Consider the following 20,448-nt stretch of genomic DNA (forward strand, 5'->3'; position numbering starts at 1 on the left):
CTGGCACCTTGCTTTTGAACTTCCCAGCCTCTGGAGCTGTGAGAAACTACATTTCTGTTCTTTTTCAATCACCCAGTCTATGGTATTTTGTTATAGTAACACAAACAGACCAAGACATTAATATCTCAATAAAGATTTGTTTTTTTAAAAAAACCTAAACATGCAATTAATATATAACCAGCAGTTGCACTCTTGGGTAATCATGTCAGAGAAATGAAAACTTCCATTTACACAAAAACTTGTATATGAATTTTCATAGCAGCCTTACTACTAATAGTCAAAAACTGGAAAAATAATTTCCTTCAATAGATGAATGGTTAAACCATGGCACACCTATACCATGGAATAGTACTTGGCAATAAAGGAACTACTGAAACACACAACTTGGTTGAGTCTCCAGGGGATTATGTTGAGTAAAAAAAAGCCAGTACCAAAAGGTTACATACTATATGCATCCAATTATATAACAATATTGAAGTGACAAAATTATAGAGATGGAGAAGAGATCACACTTGCCAAAGGTTAGGAATAGGTAAGTGGGGGAAGGAAAAGGAGGATGGGTTTGGTTATAGAAAGGCAAGACAAGCAAACTTTCTGGTGATAGAACCGTTCTGTATCTTGACTATGATAGGAACATACAAACTTTCTCATCTGATAAAATTGTTTTAAAAAAAAAGCCGAAAGTCAGACACACAAATGAATACAAACTACAGTCTTATGAGATGTTACCACTGGGGAAAATTGGGGAAAGGGTATCTCTCTGTATTATTTCTTACAACTACATATGAATCTATAATGGCTTCAAGATAAAACTTTTAATTTAAAAAATAACTAACACTAATTTGCATGAAGGGTGTTTTAAAATCTAGATTGAAGAATGCTATCTGTAATGTGTGTCATTTCAAACTCACCCAAATTGGGATGGAAGCAGAAAGATGACAAGGCTCTACCTGGGACCACATTTTCATTTTCTGGTAGAGCAGAGTAATTCACCACACCAGGGTTATTTGCCAGACTGGATTCTCTTTGTGACAGACCTGCCATAGGTACTGCTGTAGTAGCGTTGGCAAATGAGATGACAGCATTGGTACTTTCAGCACCTCCACTGATAAAGTTCCATGGCATACCGAAACAAGGAAATGAGCCACCTTGTGCGACATACTGCTGTAATGAACTTGAGGAGACAATTCTGGGATATGATAAACTCTCACTGAGGTCTGCTTCCTGCAGTTCATGACATGCTGCTGACTCAAGAGATGTTACAGCAGGGCTGGCCCAGGCATGGGTTTCCTGCCTTTCCGCTGGTGGTGATATGCTAGACTGTACCTATCCAGGGTAAGAGAACAGAATGAGTAAAGTTATTTTCTTCGGTTCCTAGACTTCAATTTCTCCATGAGACATACAATCAAAACTTTTTTGTGTAAATCCAGACGACCTCTAAAATGACACCAACCCAGTATAAGTCAACTGTAACTTAAAATGAGGCTTAAAAAGTTTATTTAAAAAAATAAGCATTCCTATGTATTTTCCTTGCAACATCATTTTCCATTGTTAAGGATAAATGCTGTACTTTGATTATATGATTTTTATTCTTCTTCAACCCTACATTTTATACATGATAACTACTAACATAAAAATACTCAGTGTTGTAATCTGTCAGACCTAAACTTCAGCATTCTTCCAAGGGAATTGTAGTCCCCCATCTGCTATTAAAGTAAGTAGAGAAAAGCCTTGCTAATCTCAGAGTTACTAGTTCTCTATCAATTCTAACTGATTTGTGTCTTTAGGAGCTAGAGGTTTATCAAAGTTGTAAAAATGTTTTTGTAACACACATTTCATCAAAGGTGGTTGCTCCCAAGAACACTGCACTTCTGAAACAGCTCCACAAAGATGGTCAACCTGCATAGTGGTATTTTCAATAAGATCTTCTAAATTCTATTATATTTAAAAAATAGTAGCTCATATTTCAAAAGAAAAATAACATATGTGAAAATGCCATTAAGTCAAATGTTAACTGCTAGACACAACAAAAGTTCTCAAGCCATCAGAAATGTCTTGCTCCTATTCGAGGCCTGGCTGTAGGTGACACAGAGCCAAGAGGCTGAGCTCAGGAGCCCCAACATCCCCTCTGCTGCTCTACCCCGTGCAGGCACTGAGGATGCTCTAATGCCAGCAAATGAAAGTGCCACAATGCCTCTACACCAGCACATTGATGATGAAGATGCTGCACATCAAGGAAGGTGCTATTTTAGGGAAGAAATCCTCAAATCTGCTAAAAGGCCAAAGACTCACTTTATAATGTTCATATGTAACATATATGTTCATATATGTACAAATATGAAGTCTATATTATATACAGACAGTGAGTGTTCCACTCCAGAAAGAACATTGAGCCAAATATAACAGATGTGACTTTTGGCTCAAACATTTTAAAATCATGCAGTCAACAACTAATCTTACAAAACCATTGAGTACACATCCCCTACGTGCCAATCAAGCATATATGACTGATAAAAATCTGAGAATTCTTCTTGAAATACACAGAAACTTTGGGCAAAAAAAAAAATACGCTTAAACAAAGGGCCAGAAACATTTCCTCATTCATTCATTCAACTAAACCTTTATTGACGGCCTTCCACCTGGCAGAACTACTTTGCTATGTGTTGGGAACATGGACTGAAAGAAAGCTCCTAGCCAGGCACGGTGGCTCACGCCTGTAATCCCAGCACTTTGGGAGGCCGAGGCAGGCAGATCACCTGAGCTCAGAAGTTCGAGACCAGCCTGAGCAATACAGCAGAACTCCATCTCTAACAAAAAACAACAACAACAACAAAAACTCCGTCTCTAGAAAAAAAAAATACAAAAATGTAGCCAGGCATGGTGGCATGCACCTGTAGTCCCAGATACTTGGGAGCCTGAGGTGGGAGAATCACCTGAGCCTGAGAAGTTGAGGCTACAGTGAGCCATGATTGTGCCACTGCACTCCAGCCTGGGCAATGGAATGAGACCCTGTCTCAAAAAAAAAAAAAAAAAAAAGCTCCTGTCCTAGAGGAACTGCCATCTCAGCTGGGAGAGAAACAAGTAAAGAGAGGATTCCAATAGACAAAGTGATTAGCAGCCTGGAACAGTGGTTTGCAAAGTGGTCCACAGACTGGCAGTATCAACAACACCTTCAAGAAATTAGAAATGCCAAATTTCAGGCTGTACCCCAGACCTCTGGAGTCGGAAACTCTGAGAGTAGGAGCAGTGGTCTATGTTTTCACAAGCCCTCCAGGTGATTCTGATGCTCCCAGTGAGAACCACTGGGCTATGGCACTGAGGTAAACAGTGCAGGCTCTAGGGGAACATGGTTGGGGTCAAATACTAGAGTCCAGCCACTTATTGGCTGTGTGACCCTGAGCAAGTTACTTAACCTCTCTGTGCTTCAATGTCCTCATGTAGGGAATCGGGATGAAAATCTCTCTCAGGGTTCTCTTGAGGACAAGAACCTTGCCATAGTATTAGGTTAATACTAACGGTAACAACACTACACTATGCCCAGTCCAACAGTGCTCAGAGGTCTCTTCATGTTACTATTGTTATTACCAGCGCCATGACACAGGCAGGAACAGGAGGCTAAGCATGCACAGAAGAGTGGGCCTAACCCAGGCTGGCAGTCATGGAGAGCTTTTCAGAGGAGGTGAGGTCTGAGGTGAGAATTAAAACATGAGAAGGAGCTCACCAGGTGAGGATGCATGGAAGGGTTTACAGGATAGAAGAAACAGCAGGTTCAAAAATACCCAGAGAAAAACAGGAAGCCAGATGTGGAGACAGCGAGTATCAATGACATTCCAGGAGCGAGGCTGTCATGGGAAGGAGAGAGTGAGGATGACAGCAAAGGAGGGATGGGAGGCAAGAGAAGTGGCTTCTCCAAGCTGTGGGAGAACACGTAGAGGGGAAGGAGGGTCAGGAGCTAGAGCCAGAGGAGAGAGAGAGGGACGCCCGATTGGGGGCAGCTCTGAGTTCGGGGAGGGGACTAGATGCAGAAAGCAGCAAGGATGTCAGCCCAGGCCACTAGAATAGTCGGGAAGGGGTCAGAAGAAGGGCGGGGATGGGGGCAGTTGGTTGGCTGTGGGGACAGATATGAGGAGTCGGAGGAGAGGACTGCCCTAGGCGCTCCACTGTCTCCAGGAGTGAAGAGGCAGGACTAGAGGGCTGAGGTAGGCCGGGGACTGCCAACTGAGGGCATCCTCCTCTGCTCCCAGCTAAGCAGGATGGAGGTGGACTCAAGAGGGAACTGGTATGAAAGAACAAGGCAAGCTGCAGCGCCACCCCTGTGATCTAGAACGGGCAGGGAAGGAAAAAGCCAGCCCCTTAGGAGCAATGGAGAGGAGCCATTGGGGCCATTTCAGGCTGACCATGGCCCTAGGCACCTCCCCCCACAGATGCTGCCTCCCACCCCAGTGTGCAGGCTTGCTGAGGGGGACCCTGGCCTAGCAGTGCAGGGGGAGGTAGGCTAGGGAGAACGTGCTCCCTCCCTTCCCAGCTCGCCTCTGCACCCACTTCCCCCCAAGACTGCATGTGTCCCTTGGAAGCACTCCGCTTCTGTTCTCCCCCATGATCATGATAAACGCCCAAACAATTTTACTTTCCAAAATATTTTAGCTCATTCCATTCAAGAAACATTATATACGGTAAGAAACATTTTTTTTAATAGACCTTCATTACCTCTGGCTTAGAACTCAGAAAATCCCCGGTAATCACATCTTTACCAACATGGTGATTCTTACAACACACCCTCAAAACCACCTAAGGTATGGTTCTTTACAAAACCTTGATGGGCTGCCATTTTGTTTCCATTGAGACATCTTGATACACATTCAAGCACATACTAAATTTCATCCAAATCAGCCAATTTCCTTTAAGGATTATTTTGGAGAAATTAAATGTGAAACAATCTAGATGAAAGAGGCTTAACTACATTTGATCAGTTATGGGCTTTTTTGTGAAAAAAAAGGGGCTATAGAAATTATTTTTACTTCAAATTTTTCACCTTGGGATACTGTTCTAACTAGAAATTTTTTGAAAAATGTATCACAATGAGATGATAATCATACAGAACTTGACACAGCAAAATTTCTATTAATAGTACAATGGTGGTCAGGCACAGTGGCTCACGCCTGTAAGCCCAGCACTTTGGGAGGCCGAGGTGGGCAGATCACCTGAGGTCAGGAGTTCGAGGCCAGCCTGGCCAACATGGCGAAACCCTGTCTCTACTAAAAATACAAAAAGTAGCCGGGTGTGGTGGCGCACGCCTGTAATCCCAGCTACTCGGGAGGCTGAGGCAGGAGAATCGCTTAAGCCCGGGAGGCAGAGGTTGCAGTGAGCCGAGATCACACCACTGCACTCCAGCCTGGGCAATAAGAGCAAAATTCTGTCTCAGAAAAAAAAAAAATAGTACAATGGTATTAAATGTGATTAAAATTTTTTTTGGCTCAGTATTTCAGAAAACTACATTTGAGAGACAGAACTTCATACTTTACAACAGTGTTGGAATCCAGAAAGATGGTTTCTATCATTTTCATCACAAGAAACTTCATTGTTCTATTAACATTCCAAAAAATAGGCCAGGTGCAGTGGCTCACACATATAATCCCAGCACTTTGGGAGGCCGGGGCGGGTGGATCACAAGGTCAGAAGATTGAGATCATCCTGGCTAACACGGCGAAACCTTGTCTCTACTAAAAATACAAAAAATTAGCCGGGCATGGTGGCACGCGCCTGTGGTCCCAGCTACTCGGGAGGCTGAGGCAGGAGAATCACTTGAATCCAGGAGTAGGAGGTTGCAGTGAGCCGAGATTGCGCCACTGCACTCCAGCCTGGGTGATAGAGCGAGATTCCATCTCCAATATATATATATATAAAAAATAAGTAGTCAATGTCTTAATATCACTAGGAGCCAAAGTAAGCACTATAAAAAGAACAGTTTAAATATTTATATTTTTAAATTATTTTTGTTTCTCCCCTATGTTCCAGAGGATTTCAGAAGTCTTATAAAGCCAAGAAAAAGAGAATATGAGAATAAAAGAGCTGATTAATAAAGGAGGTAGGCAAAGAAGTTATTATATAAGAACCTAGGTTTAAGAAAAGCTACTGAATATCAGTATGAACATATAGTTTTAATATATAGCGAGACTGAAATATAGATGTATGTGTGTGCATGGATTGGGATACCTACATTTATTTCCTAGTTCTGTCCACTGAGAAGGCCTAGGATCAATGACACAAGAGGAGCAATGAACACACCTAGTGTCCAGATCTCGGTTTCTAAATACCAGTCTCCAACTAAAGGAACCGGGGCTCCTTAGAGAACAGTTTAATTCCAGAGCTAAGACAGGGAAAGTACAGATGAGCCTAGACTATCTTGTGATGTCAGAAAACAAGTGAGTACACAAAAAAGGCGGGGACAAGTCAAAAGGCCATGGGAATCAACTGAAGGAGCTCCCAATAGCCAAAGCTGGAAAATTTGATCAATGAAGAAATAATTACAATACTGGATTATAACTCATACAATGCAATAAATGTCCATGAGTCCATATTAATATGAATATACATAATTGAATAAATAAATAGGAGATAAAGGACAGCTCTCCCTTGCAAATGCACTCCAATTAATAAATCCAGAAGGAATGAGGGAAACAGAGAATCAACATAAGGCACACACCACAATAATGGCTGCTGCAGGTAAAATCCATGCATGGATACTAACTTGTCTTGGTGAGTTGAAGAGAAACAGGATATTAGCAGAGTCTCAAAATCCCCTGCCATCCAAAATCTTTATCGTGGGCAATGGGGAAAAATAGTAACTTTACTGTGGAAAAATCTGGAAAACATCATGTTAACCAAGTGATCAATGTTAACATCACCAATAAAAAAAATATCAACACCACCTATCCCCCAATATGATTCAATGAGGAGATAACATCACTCATGTGTTACTCTCTTGCCAAAAATGCATAATCTCGATCTATTCAAGAGAAAGTATCAGACACACCAAGATCGAGACATTTTATAAAATAACTGAGCAGTAGTCATCAATAGTGTCAAAGTCATGAAAGACAAGGAAAGAATAAGGAGCTGTCACAGACTAGAAGAGGCTAAGGAGACACAACTAAATTCAATGTGGGATACTAGATTTTATCCTGGGACAGAAAAAGGACATGGGATTGGGTAGGAATGGCAAAATTCAAACAAGGACCACAGTTTAGCTAATAGTACTACACCAATGTTCATTTCCTGGTTCTGATAACTGTGCTGTGATTATTACAATTACCATAATTTTAAGTTATACATGTAAGTTAACATTAAGGGAAGCTGTGTCAAGCATATATATGAGAATTCCCTGAAATATTTTTGCAACTCTTCTGTAAATCTATAATTCTTTTAAAAATTAGAAAAGCTAATGAAACTGGGTACAAAAATGCTGTGAATTTCCTACTAGATAAGGAAAAGAAGGAAACAAAATGCTTCAGAGCTCATTGTCTAATGAAAAGAAGCATACAGATTCAGGAGAGAGAGATATTTCCTTAAGCCTGAGTTCAGAGTAATTCTATAGTATATATGAAGACTGAAAAAGAATTCAAATTGCTTTCTTGGAATATATTTGGCAATGAGCATTTAATATTATATAAAGATTCAAAGTCTGGCATACACTCATTAATGATACTTCCACCTTCTTCACAATCAAGTATTCATGTTATTGTCTAAGGAAAAATTATTAATAAACCAAAAGAACATATGAAAGAAAGAAAAGTTCAGAACTTCCATTTCATTTTCAAGAAGCACCTAAGGCCTATTTGTGATATCAAAGGACCTTTGCCCATTACAAATCCTACAACTACAGGAAAAGATATATTTGCAGAATTGTGTTCTCATTAACCCAGCTACACTTAAGACACCATTTTCATCAAGCTTAACCATTTATATACTTCATGGTAGATAAACGAGTCTTCTAGCACCAGAACTGCTTTAAAAGCAAGTATTTCTAACCATGAACAAAGAACCAAATCTTAAATGGCTTTTGATTTTCAAATAAACCAACAGTGACACTCTGTGGACAAGACAGGAAACACTTAACCATCTATTTTTCTTGATAAATTAATCTGTAAATCATCTTAAAATATTTTTTGGAGTAAGGCAGGGTATAAATAAGTAAACAGACAGTAAATAACCATTATATTTCTGTATAATTATTCTAAAGATGAATTGTGGGCCATAAAAATAATTTTAATATAAACATACCAAGGAGTTACCTACTTCTTTGTTTCAAAATACATGATAAAAAATTAACTGAATTAGCCCAGCATTACAAACTTATTAGATGGCAAAATTATATCAAATTATAATAGATATTAATAATTGTAAACAAAATATTACCATCTTACCCTTGTATAGTGCTTCATGCTTTCCAAAGTGCTTTCAGATAATTATGTACAAAACCATGACACTGGGCAGATAATTAGCATTATCCCCAAAAATGAAAATATTGAGGCTGATAGAAGTTAAGAATTGCCTACACTACTTATGTGGCACTGATATCCACATCCTCATGTAAGTAAACAAATACATTTTCTGTTAAGCCAAATTATATATAGTTTAATAATCTATTTTATTCAACTTCAGAGGTCAAAAAGCACAGGAGAATATAGTGGTAATGTAAAACAGTACGACCACTTAGAAAAACTGGCAATTTCTCATAAACTTTCACCTACCCCATTACCTAATACTTCCACTCCCAGGTATTTACCCAAATTAAATGCAAACATAGGTTCACAAAGAGACTGCCATAAGCATGTTCATAGTCACTTTACTCCTAATAGCCCAAAACTGCAAACAACCCAAATGTCCATCAAAAGAATGGACAGGCCGGATGCGGTGGCTCACGCCTGTAATCCCAGGACTTTGGGAAGCCGAGGCAGGCAGATCACCTGAGGTCAGGAGTTTGACATCATCCTGGCCAACATGGTGAAACACCGTCTCTACTAAAAATCCAAAAATTAGCCGAATGTGGTGGCGGGCGCCTGTAATTCCAACTACTCAGGAGGCTGAGGTAGGAGAATCGCTTGAACCCGGGAGGTGGAGGTTGCGGTGAGCCGAGATCGTGCCATTGCACTCCAGCCTGGATGACAGAGCAAGACTCCGTCTCAGAAAAAAAAAAAAATGGGTAAGCAAATTATGAGTATTCATATGACAGAATACCACTCAGCAATGAACAGGAATGAAATATTAATACTATGAAACAAATCTCCAAAACATTCTTCTCAGGAAAAAAGACTATGACCCAAAACAGTACATACTGTACAGTTCTATTTATGTGAAGTTCTAGAACAGGCAAAACTCATCTAGGATGGAAAAAAAATCAAAATATATTTCCCCCAAAGTTAAGGGAGATGGGGACTTACTGGGAAGAGGTCCCAGGCCACTTTCTAGGGTGACGAAAATGTTTATTACTGTCTTTTTTTTTTTTTTTTTTTTGAGACAGAGTATTGTTCTGTCACCCAGGCTGGAGTGCAGTGGCGCAATCTCGGCTCACTGCAACCTCCGCCTCCGGGGTTCAAGCGATTCTCCTGCCTCAGCCTCCCGAGTAGCTAGGATTGCAGGCATGCACCACCACGCCAAGCTAATTTTTTTTTATTTTTAGAAGAGATGGGGTTTCACCACGTTGGCCAGGCTGGTCTCAAACTCCTGACCTCAGGTAATCTACCCGCCTTGGCCTCCCAAAGTGCTGGGATTACAGGCATGAGCCACTGCGCCCAGCCAAAATGTTCATTATCTTCATGGGGTGTAAGTATACACATTTATCAAAACTCACTGATTTGTGCATTTTACTGCATGAAATTCAACTCCATTTTTAAAAAAGAAATACAGCAGAATGAAAAGAACAAAGAGAGATTTTCACTTTAATAAACAAACCATAATATCTACCTCTAGAGTACAGAATCTTCCTCTTTTTGGCAAATCCACTTCCTCTGAGTTGTAACTGTATCTTCTTAAATGTACTGGGTGGTTTATCTGTGAAACTATTTGGTCACCATGGGCTACTGTAAAGCAATGCATTAAAAAGTTATTTCATACACTACTCTCTTAATAACCTTAATACAGATATGCTCTCAGAATGCTAACTCAAATTGAATTGGACTTTGGGTTGAATTTTAGAGTGACAAAACAAGAATTCTTCCATGACCAATTTAGAGTAACTATTTTAAAACTGAAGGGCTATATTACTTATGACTAGGAATAAGAATCAAATCAAACACAATTACAAACTGTGAAGTGACTGCTTAATAACTTAAAGCCTACATAGTAAATGCTGGAAACAAATGAACAAGAGAACGCAAGGGCTAACTGCTTTTGCAAAGGAGCCCTAAAAGGCCCTTGACTAAGGAGATGGCATTGTGTCCAAAATGTAAGCCAGGAATCTATTCTAGATCGGACCCCCACTGCTATGTGAGCTGGGCAGACCACTAGAGACACCACCTCCTCATCTGCCAGGTTAACATCAGTTGAGATGATCTCTAAGGTCCATTTCAGCTTTCAAGTTAGGATTGCCTTATTAAATTTTATATTAATCCTAAATAAATGGATGTGAAATGTAAGCCAAACAATCTAGAATTAGGAAGATCTGGTTATGGCTCTGAGTCACCTAACTACAGAACTAGAAGAAGACATTGGCTGCAACAGTATTGGATTGTATCTTGTACTAGAGATTTGCTTTAAAAGCCTGCATCACAGTTACTGGGAGTGACACTTTAATGAAAGAGTTACTTCACTTAAACCTTCCTGAGCCAGGGCAGTAATGAGGGGCACAATTAAGGGATTCAAGTTTCATCTCTTTCCTGTTTCCTTTCATTCTATAGTGGAGATCCTAATGACCAAGGACCCAAAAGAGAGAAATCAAAAGGGGATAAAGAAAATGGGAGAACTAACTCTCAAGTTAGATAAATGCAGACTAATGTTATATAGACATATCAAGTTATAAAATACCTCCAGGCTAGACCCGGTGGCTCACACCTGTAATCTCAACATTTTAGGAGGCTGAGGCAGGAGGATCACTTGAGCTCAAGAGTTGGAGACCAGCCTGGGCAACATAGCAAGATATCGTCTCTACTAAAAATAAAAATAAAAAAAAATACCTGGGCATGGTGGCGTGCACCTGTCATCCCAGCTACTGGGAAGGCTGAGGTGGGAGAATTGCTTGAGTCCAAGAGGTTGAGGCTGCAGTGAGCTGTGATCATGCCACTGCACTCCAGCCTGGGTGACAGAGCCAGACCCTGACTCAAAAATAACAAGAAGAAGAAAATAAAAGATACAATAAGATACCTCCAAACTGAGCTGTAAATTCAACCAAATTTTATTTTTTAAGCTGTTTTTTTTTCTGACTATAATGCAAGCTATAAGTAATTACATTCTGATGTATTCAAACAAAGGAACTATACAGCAGTGAGAATAAACCAACTATTGCAGCACATAGCAAGAAGTAAAAAAAGCCAGACACAAGCCAGGTGTGGTGGCACGTGCCTATAGTTCCAGCTACACAGGAGCTGAGCCAGGAGGATCAATTGAGCCCCGGAGTTCAAGTACAGCATGGGCAACACAGTGGGACCCTGTCTCTGAAAAAAATGCCAGATATAAAAGAGAGTATAGCATATGATTCAATTGGTATAAAACTCAAAAACAGAAAAAAGTAATCTATGGTGGGAGAAGTCAGGATAGTGGTTACCTTACAAAGAAGAGTAGTGACTGAAAGGGGGTGGATAGGATTCTAGGGAGCTCATAACCTTATATTTCTTGGGATGGGTGCTGGTTATATGCATGTATTACTTTGAAATTTATTTAAGCTGTATATTTATGATGTGTGCATATTTTGTATGTCATAGACTTCCATAAAAAGTTCACCTATGGCTGGGCGTGGTGGCTCATGCCTATAATCCCAGCACTTTGGGGGGCTGAGGCGGGCGGATCACTTGAGGCCAGGAGTTCAAGACCAGCCTGGCCAACAATGTGAACTCCTCTCTCTATTAAAAATACAAAAATTAGCCAGGCGTGGTGGTGGCAGCTACTCAGGAAGCTGAGGCAGGAGAGTCACTTGAGCCCGGGAGGCAGAGATTGCAGTGAGCCGAGATCACACCACTGCACTCCAACCTGGGCGACAGAGAGAGACTCCGTCTCAAAAAAAAAAAAAAAAAAGAAAGAAAGAAAGAAAAATTCACCTAAAAAATTCAGCTCATTATAAATAATTCAGAATCTAAATAAAAAGAGAAAGCAATCCATCAGCAATAAATATTGTAACCTTTAAATACATTTATTTATCTTACTCATATATTTTTAAGCAATTTTGTGTGTCATTTATAATTTTAAAAATATTTTTAAATGCCTGCATAATATTCCATTTTATGGATGTCCAGAGGTTCTGTTATCTGTTTTCCACTGTGGGACATTTATATGGCTTCTAATTTTTCACTATTTTGATATAATGATGTGTATACATTGAAAGGCAAACATTTATCATTTTAATCATTTGTAAGTATACAATTCAGTGGCATTAAATATATTCAGGTAGTTGTATAACTATCCTCACTATCTATACCCAAAATATTTCTATCATCCCCAACATACACTCTGTACCCATTACACAATAACTCCCCCTCACCTCAGTCCCTGGTAAACTCTATTCTACTTTCTGTCTCTATGATATCAGATGTTCTATAACACACTAAAGAAGTATCCTGCTAGCCCTGCATATAGTTTTAAAACCAAAACAGATAAGTGGTATCAAATGACTTTTTTGGTATCAGATCAGGGATCAGCAAACCACCACCTGTGGACCAAATCCACTTTGCCACCTGTTCTTGTATAGCTCATAAGCTAAGATATTATGGACTTTTTTTACATTTGTAAATGATGGGGGGGAGAATATTTAATGAAATGGAAAAATTATGGGAAATTCAAATTTCAATGACCATAAAGTTTTATTGAAACACAGCCACAACCATCTGTTTACGTATCAGCTGCTTTCACGCTATAAAGGCAGAGTTAAATACTTAAAGCAGAGAACTTATGGCCTGCAAAGCCTAAAATATTTATTATCTGGCCCCTTACAGAAAAAATTTGCCAGTCTCCAACATAGGCAATAACATTTCCATGTTTTAAAGAGAAGAAAATCCAATTCTCTAAGCAAAGGGCAAAGAACAAATTGTCATACAGCTAAGGAAGAAATATTCCAAGGAGTTAACGTCTCATGGCTCTCTGTACAAGTGAGGATGTGGATGGTCTCACATTTCCTAGAGAGCCATTCAAAGGACCAGTGGCTATAGCAGTTCTGGTTGCAGGACTCCACTTTCCATGGGGTCTTGGATGCTAATGTAAATTTCAAATTCCAATTGTTTACTGTTGGCATGTAGTAAAGTGATTAACTTTTGTATATTAACCTGTTTCCTGCAACCTTGCTATAATCACTTATGACTTCCAGGAGATTTTTGTTGATTATTTGAGACTTTCTACATAGATAATCATGCCACCTGCTCCATGGACTCTTGACTCAAGCTGTTATTCCTAGAAGTTCAGTTTTAGCTTTTTACTTTTGCATTGCCACCAAATTGTTACAATTATAGTTGCCAGATATAAATAATTGTTCAAAGACAGAGAATATATTCTCCCCAATGCTTCCTGGGACTGTCTCACACAGAACAAAGGAGACATGGCAAAGCTTAAGTGAAGGGAAAATGCAAGCAGAAGTAAACATTGTGGTATTACCACGAAGCTAAGCCCTCTGGTCATAACTAATTACTGTAAAGGTTACAGGAATATTTAAGCAATTTACTGGAAATGGGGACCAGAGAGCAAAATTTTGCCAAGGATGAAATTTAACAAAATTACCATATGACATTTGGAGTGGACGGTGATGGCCATCATTGCCGCCTGGAAAATTTGGTTGTGTGGCTGTGTCTTCAGTGGGATTATCTGCTGTGACATAAGTGGAATCATCTGCTATGTCATTAGTGGAATTATCTGCTGTTTCAGAAACTTCCACCATCTCAATACTGCAATAATCGTTATCATCACTGTCATCGACAGTTATAATAACAAAATCTAAGAATAAGCAAAGAGAAAGATTAGATTCAATATCACATTAAATAAACAGTTTCTTGAGGAAGCTACCTTATAAAGTTATAGATTGTTTAAAAAACATATTTTAGCTGAAAATTTGTATTACATATTTTTATATCTGTAATCATTACAAGTTAGTTAATGAACCAATAGTAGGAAGTTTTGAAGTATGTATATATGTATGTATGCATATACACACATAGACTACTATCTCTAGTACTTCCAATTTCGTAGAGCAATAAATTTCTTCTCATTTAAGAAATGTGGCCAGCTGGCCCATGCCACAGTGTTCAATGATATGCTTTTAACTTAAATGATGCAACTGGTGTTAAGTAGACATACTTGTGGTGACCATGAAGTTCTAAATTTGTTCTCTAAAAACTAATATTAATGTCTATGATGACTGATAATGCAGAAATAAAGTGCAAAAGTAAATGTTGTTATGAAATGAATTAAAACTGAATCTCACAAAATGTGAAATAGGTAATGACAAATATACCAGATGTGAAATATCAACTAGGTAAACCATTTTAATGAATATGAAAACACATTATGCAAAATGTCCAAGATCAAAATAAGCTTTATTTCTTAAAGCTGGCCTGAAAAAGAACACATTTAAGCTTGAAGTATTCACTCACAGACCACATTTAAACTACATCATAACTTGGATTTCTTCTATTTATTTCAAATAGACTAATGCAGGAGAATAAAATAATTAGCTAGTGTGAGGGGCATGTGATGATTTGAAAATGGTACTAAATTAGGAATCACAGAATGAAGGTTCCAATTCAGGCTCTGTAATTATCCAGAGGTATGACCGTTGGGCCAGATAAATTGACTCTTTTGCCTCTGTTTTCTCACCCATAAAAAGTGGGGTTTTTTTAAGAGTCACTCTGAAGTCTACTTAATAGTCTTCATGGAAAAAAAATAGAACATTAGAAACCACCTAATTATCTAAACCAAAGTATTAAATAAACAAAAGCTTAAATAAATTTTGGTATTTCCCTGAGCTGGAATGGTATATTGCCAATAAGAAGTGTGTTCTCAGGCAGGACGCGGTAGCGAACGCCTGTAATCCCAGAACTTTGGGAGGCCAAGTGGGGCAGATCACTTGAGCTCAGAAGTTCGAGACCAACCTGGGCAACATGGCGAAATCCTGTCTCTACCAAATAATAATAATAATAATAATAATAGAAAAATTAGCCGGGAGTGGTGGCATGCGCCTGTAGTCCCAGCTACTTGGGAGGCTGAGATAGGATGGCTTGCACCCGGGAGGCTGAGGTTGCAGTGAGCCAGGATCCCACCACTGCACTCCAGCCTGGGCGACAAAACGAGACCCTGTCTCAAACAAAAAAGAAAGAAAGAACAAGAAGAAGAAGAAGCATGTTCCCAAAGAAAATGTACTAATACTAGATATGCTTGTGAAATAAAGTTAAATAAAGTTAAAGGGGAGAAAAGGATTCAAAACAGAAAAATACAGTATAATCCTAACTTTGAGAGCCAAAGGTAACATACCAATGGTTATCTAGGTGGCTATTACTGAATAGCAAATTTATTATCATTAGACTTTTCTGTCGATTCTGTACAATGAACTTTAGATTCTGTCATCAGAAGAAAATAACCAAGGCAACTGAAAGTGTATTTTTAAGACAAGCTTTTGTATATCAACAGATCTTTCAAACTAGAGCTAGTAAAGCTATTGACAACACCACTAAGGTTTCTCAGTAAATATGTAAAAGTCCAATCAGTTCTTTTAGGTGTACACATAACTTTCCCAGCTAAATTTTAAAAGACATTTTAACACTTAGAAATTGTTTGAAGATGGCCGGGCGTGGTGGCTCTCACCCGTAATCCCCGCACTTTGGGACGCCGAGGCGGGCGGATCACTTGGGGTCAGGAGTTCGAGACCAGCCTGGCCAACACAGTGAAACCCTGTCTCTACCAATACAGAAATCAGCGGGGCGAGGTGGCGTGCGCCTGTGGTCCCAGCTACTCGGGAGGCTGAGGCCGGAGAATCGCTTGAACCTGGGAGGTGGGGGTTGCAGTGAGCCGAGATTGCGCCATTGCACTCCAGCCTGGGCGACAGAGAGAGACTCCGCCTCAAAAAAACAAAACAAAACAAACAAACAAAAACAAGAAATTGTTTGAACATTATACTACCAAGGCGCAAGGCTTTCAATTGCCATCAACTCATCAGATGAGGCACAGCTCACAATGAGTTCTGAAAACGGCTTTTCACGCCGGGACCACTTTGAGGAACACACAGCAAAACGGGGCCAATTACAACAGCCAGACCGCTCCGTTTGTTTTAAGAACAATCACTTTCTAAATCTTCCTGCGGGACTCTCAAAGGCAGCCCTTCCTTTGCCGCCAGAACCGTCTCCCATCGCCCAGCACTTGCCACAGGCCGGACAAGTGAGACTCAAAAAGGCACCCAGCCCACGCCTCGCTTTAGAAAACACGGCGCAGCAAAGCTGCTGGAAAAATCGCTTTTAGTCAACCTGAAGCCAGTTTGCCGCACTCGGGGAGAGCCGGGAGGGACGCGATCCGCCACCAGCCAAATCAGGGCCTTTCCTCTTAACGACCACGCGGCAAGGGGGCCGGGCCCTCGCACGCCTCGACGGCCTCCCCCACTCCAAAGGGACTCCGATTTCGCAGGATCTCCCAACTTCCGCCTCTGTTCCCAACACCCTACGTGTTTCTCTTCCTCCTCATTTACGTATTTACAATAAAACAGCGAAGCTGCACAGTCTGTCTCTAAATCAAACGCGGTTACCATCAAAGCCTCAGACTCTATGTCTCAACCGCAAAATGTCTGACAGGAAATCAACTCGGGAGTTTGTCAATTCTTTAGACTCAAAGCTCTCACCCAGTGGGGTGGTTCACGCCAGTAATCCTAGCACTTTGGGAGACTGAGGCGGGAGCATTGCCCGAGCCCAGGAGTTCGAGACCAGTGTGGGCAACATGACGAAATCCCGTCTCAACAAAAAATACAAAAATTAGCCGGGCGTGGTGGTGCACGCCTGTAGTCTCCGCTCCTCAGGAGGCTGAGGTGAGAGGACCGCTTGAACCCAGGAAGCGGAGGCTGCAGTGAGCCGACATGGCGCCACTGCACTCCCGCCTGGGCACCAGAGCAAGACCCTGTCTGAAAACAAAACAAAACAAAACAAAACCAAGCAAAACCAAAACCAAAAACAAAAAACAACAACAAAAAACCTCTGTGAAAGTCTGAGTCATTCCTCATTCCTCGCCCCCCCATACCCCGCCTCACCAAAAAGAGAACAGCTGAAAAAGGATCAGCTCGTCCCAGAAAGTCAGCATCAAGTATCTAATAAGCTTCGAAATCTCAAAATGTAACCCACGCGGGCACCCCGGGAGAGGCGGCGGGTACCACCCAAAGCACCCCCTCAGAACACCCGGAATTTGAGGCTGTGCCCCAGCCGCTATGCCAAAACGCTGAACAGGGCTGTGTTCCGCGGCTGCCCACCAGGGAAAACCAATAAATTCAATAAAAAGTGCGGCCGCATAGATCTGTATCGCCGGAGCCCGGCGTCGCGAGCGCCGAGATTGTTTCCCAGCCACTCGAGGCTCCGGAAAGAACCGCGGGCCGGAGGGCAACCAGGCCCAGCCTCTTGACGCACTCTCGGCACAAGCCCAAGTCACCCCAACCCTGAGCCACCAAGAGCCACGGAGACGCCATGAGCCTCAGGATCACCTCACGTCTCCGGGACATCTTGAGCCCCTGAGACGACCTGAACCCTGGGCCATCTCGGTCCACCACACCAAATTTCCCACCGGCGCGCTGAGCAATCGGCGGCAGATGGCCAGTACCCAGAGGCCGCCCCCCAACACGCCCCGGTCGATGACTAGCCAATCCTGCCGCCCCTGAATGGCCGCCTAAGTGGGTGCCATCCAGACTCTTGACAGAACTTGAGGCCCAAGCTAGTGGGCCAGTTGAGGCGAGGTCACCTTACCCTGTTCCTGGGTCCCCAATGACATCGTGAGATGGCGGGGTCTGGCTCTGAGGCCCGAGACCTGAGGCCCGAGACCTGAGGCCTACGTCTGCGCCGCGGCTCTGAGGTAACTGCTTGGTAACTGTGTGGTAACTGCGTACACTCGTTGTCCGAGGCACAATGAGGCACGGGCGGGAGCCTGGACCACGTCTCCGCGGCTGCGCAGTAGCGCTTGGCATGCGTGCGTGACCCCTGGGGGTCAAAGGGCCTCGCCCTCTCCCCCACTTTTGACCTACTTTCTTAAAGAGTCCTTTTTACAAAAATATACATATGTATGTATATATATATTTGTACTACATATGTGTGTGTGAATATATGTAGATATAGATACAGATGTAGAGATAGAGATAGAGATAATGAACTGGAAGCCAACAGTGTAATTCTGCTCGTCCCAAAACGCACATCATAAAAAAAAAAGTCCAATATAAGAGACTTTCTAAATCTTCCTGCGGGACTCTCAAAGGCAGCCCTTCCTTTGCCGCACTCGGGGAGAGCCGGGAGGGACGCGATCCGCCACCAGCCAAATCAGGGCCTTTCCTCTTAACGACCACGCGGCAAGGGGGCCGGGCCCTCGCACGCCTCGACGGCCTCCCCCACTCCAAAGGGACTCCGATTTCGCAGGATCTCCCAACTTCCGCCTCTGTTCCCAACACCCTACGTGTTTCTCTTCCTCCTCGTTCAGACCCTCGAGTGTTTTCCAGGTTGCTTCCTCATATCCGATACCGGCTTTGGGAACAAATCCGAAAACAAGCCAACTTTGAAAATGTGCCCCTAATAAATACCTAGCAACCCCTCCCCTCCTTCCTGCCCCCTCTAGTAGTCTGCAGTGTATTGTTTCCATCTTTGTGTCCCTGTGTACCGGATCTTTAAGCTCCTGCTTACAAGTGAGAAGATTCGGTATGTGGTTTTCTGTTTCTGTGTTAACTCACTTATGAGAAAGGCCTCCAGCTGTGTACATGCTGCTGCAAAGGACATGGTTTTGTTCTTTGTTATGGCTGCATAGTATTCCATGGTGTATATGTACCACATTTTCTTTATTCAGTCCACCATTGATGGGCACCTAGACTGATTCCATGTCTTTACTATTGTCTTCACATCTTTCAAAACCTCTCTCGGTACTACATCTGTTCGAATAATACCTCCATCAAGACACTTTCCCTGGTAGGAAGGATCCCACAGCAGGTAATCTTCACGTCCCTATTAGTATTTAAATTACTTTGCCTGACATTATAAATCCTCGTCAACATGCCTCTCTCCTAAGTTCCTGGAGGACAGCACCATGTCTTATTTATATTTGAACACCACCTCCCTCACAAGATTCTAAGAATTAAATGTTATAAAATATAAAGCACCCAGTGCCTGGAATTTGGGATCCATTTCTTCACTGTGTCAGTTACACAATGACTCTTGTGACTGTGTGTCTCCTCATTTGGGGGAAGGGTAAGAATTTCTTTACTTGTGAGAAGCAAAGGTGTATATTGTTAGGTAGAAACACAGACTTGTTTTGCTATCGTTCCAGAGTGTACATATGTGTAGGAGGATGCATAGAGAAACTGAGGGCTGAAATGGATACACTGTGCTGGTTACCAATGTGTTACCTCTCACCTCCAACTTCACCCACTTTTGCCGACTCTGTGAAAATGGATGTGGGCCCTTTAAATATTTTTCCCTTTGCCAGTGACACAATTTAAGCCTTTGGCAGTAGAAGGTGCTAAAAGGAGAATGTAGGAGGAAAGAGTTTTTTTGCCTCCTGGTTGACCTGTGCTCTCTGAGGACATTGATGCAAAGTGTAGCTTTCTCCTGCAGGAGAGGGCAGATTTCCAGTACTTTAAAGAGGGCATATTTCCAGCAAGTTCGTGAAGTTGCAAGGTTGGGTTTCCAGCAAATTCCAGAGAACAGATTTACAGCAGTCCACCAGTGCAGCCATTCAGTGAGTCTTAGACACTGTGTCTCAACCCTGAGGATAGGGCCTGTTTCTTATACCTGTAATTTGTAAAGAATATTTTAGAGTTTTCTTATTAGCTAATCTCTCATTACTCCAGTCCTCTTTTATATTTAATATATTTTTCTTTTTTTTTTTTCTGAGACAGGGTCTGGCTCTGTCATCCAGGCTGGAGTACAGTGACTCGATCATGGTTCACTGCAGCCTGGATCTCCCGGGTTCAAACGATCCTCCCACATCAGCCTCCCGAGTAGCTGGGACTACAGGCGTGCGCCACCATGCCCAGCTAATTTTAACTTTTTTTGTTGAGGTGGGGTCTCCCGATGTTGCCCAGGCTGGTCTCAAACT

The 20,448-nt window shown here is 41.7% G+C and overlaps 1 protein-coding gene across 8 annotated transcripts in view; it reads right to left on the reverse strand.

Annotated features, from left to right (window-relative positions):
- The window catches only part of BEND2 (BEN domain containing 2), a 58,222-nt gene extending 39,865 nt beyond the window's left edge, over positions 1 to 18,357 (reverse strand). For all 8 annotated transcript variants that reach the window (XM_003819536.4, XM_055106440.1, XM_055106439.1 and 5 more), the window contains exons 1-5: positions 18,120 to 18,357; positions 13,915 to 14,127; positions 11,172 to 11,309; positions 9,964 to 10,079; positions 912 to 1,326 (exon numbers count right to left, since the gene is read on the reverse strand). In XM_003819536.4, coding sequence (XP_003819584.1) covers positions 912 to 1,326; positions 9,964 to 10,079; positions 11,172 to 11,309; positions 13,915 to 14,127; positions 18,120 to 18,144 — 907 coding nt within the window. In that variant the 5' untranslated portion in view covers positions 18,145 to 18,357. The remainder of the gene's footprint in view (positions 1 to 911; positions 1,327 to 9,963; positions 10,080 to 11,171; positions 11,310 to 13,914; positions 14,128 to 18,119) is intronic.
- Between the last annotated feature and the right edge of the window lie 2,091 nt (positions 18,358 to 20,448).

The sequence above is a fragment of the Pan paniscus genome, chromosome X, assembly GCF_029289425.2.
Source record: "Pan paniscus chromosome X, NHGRI_mPanPan1-v2.0_pri, whole genome shotgun sequence".
Lineage (NCBI taxonomy): Eukaryota > Metazoa > Chordata > Mammalia > Primates > Hominidae > Pan > Pan paniscus.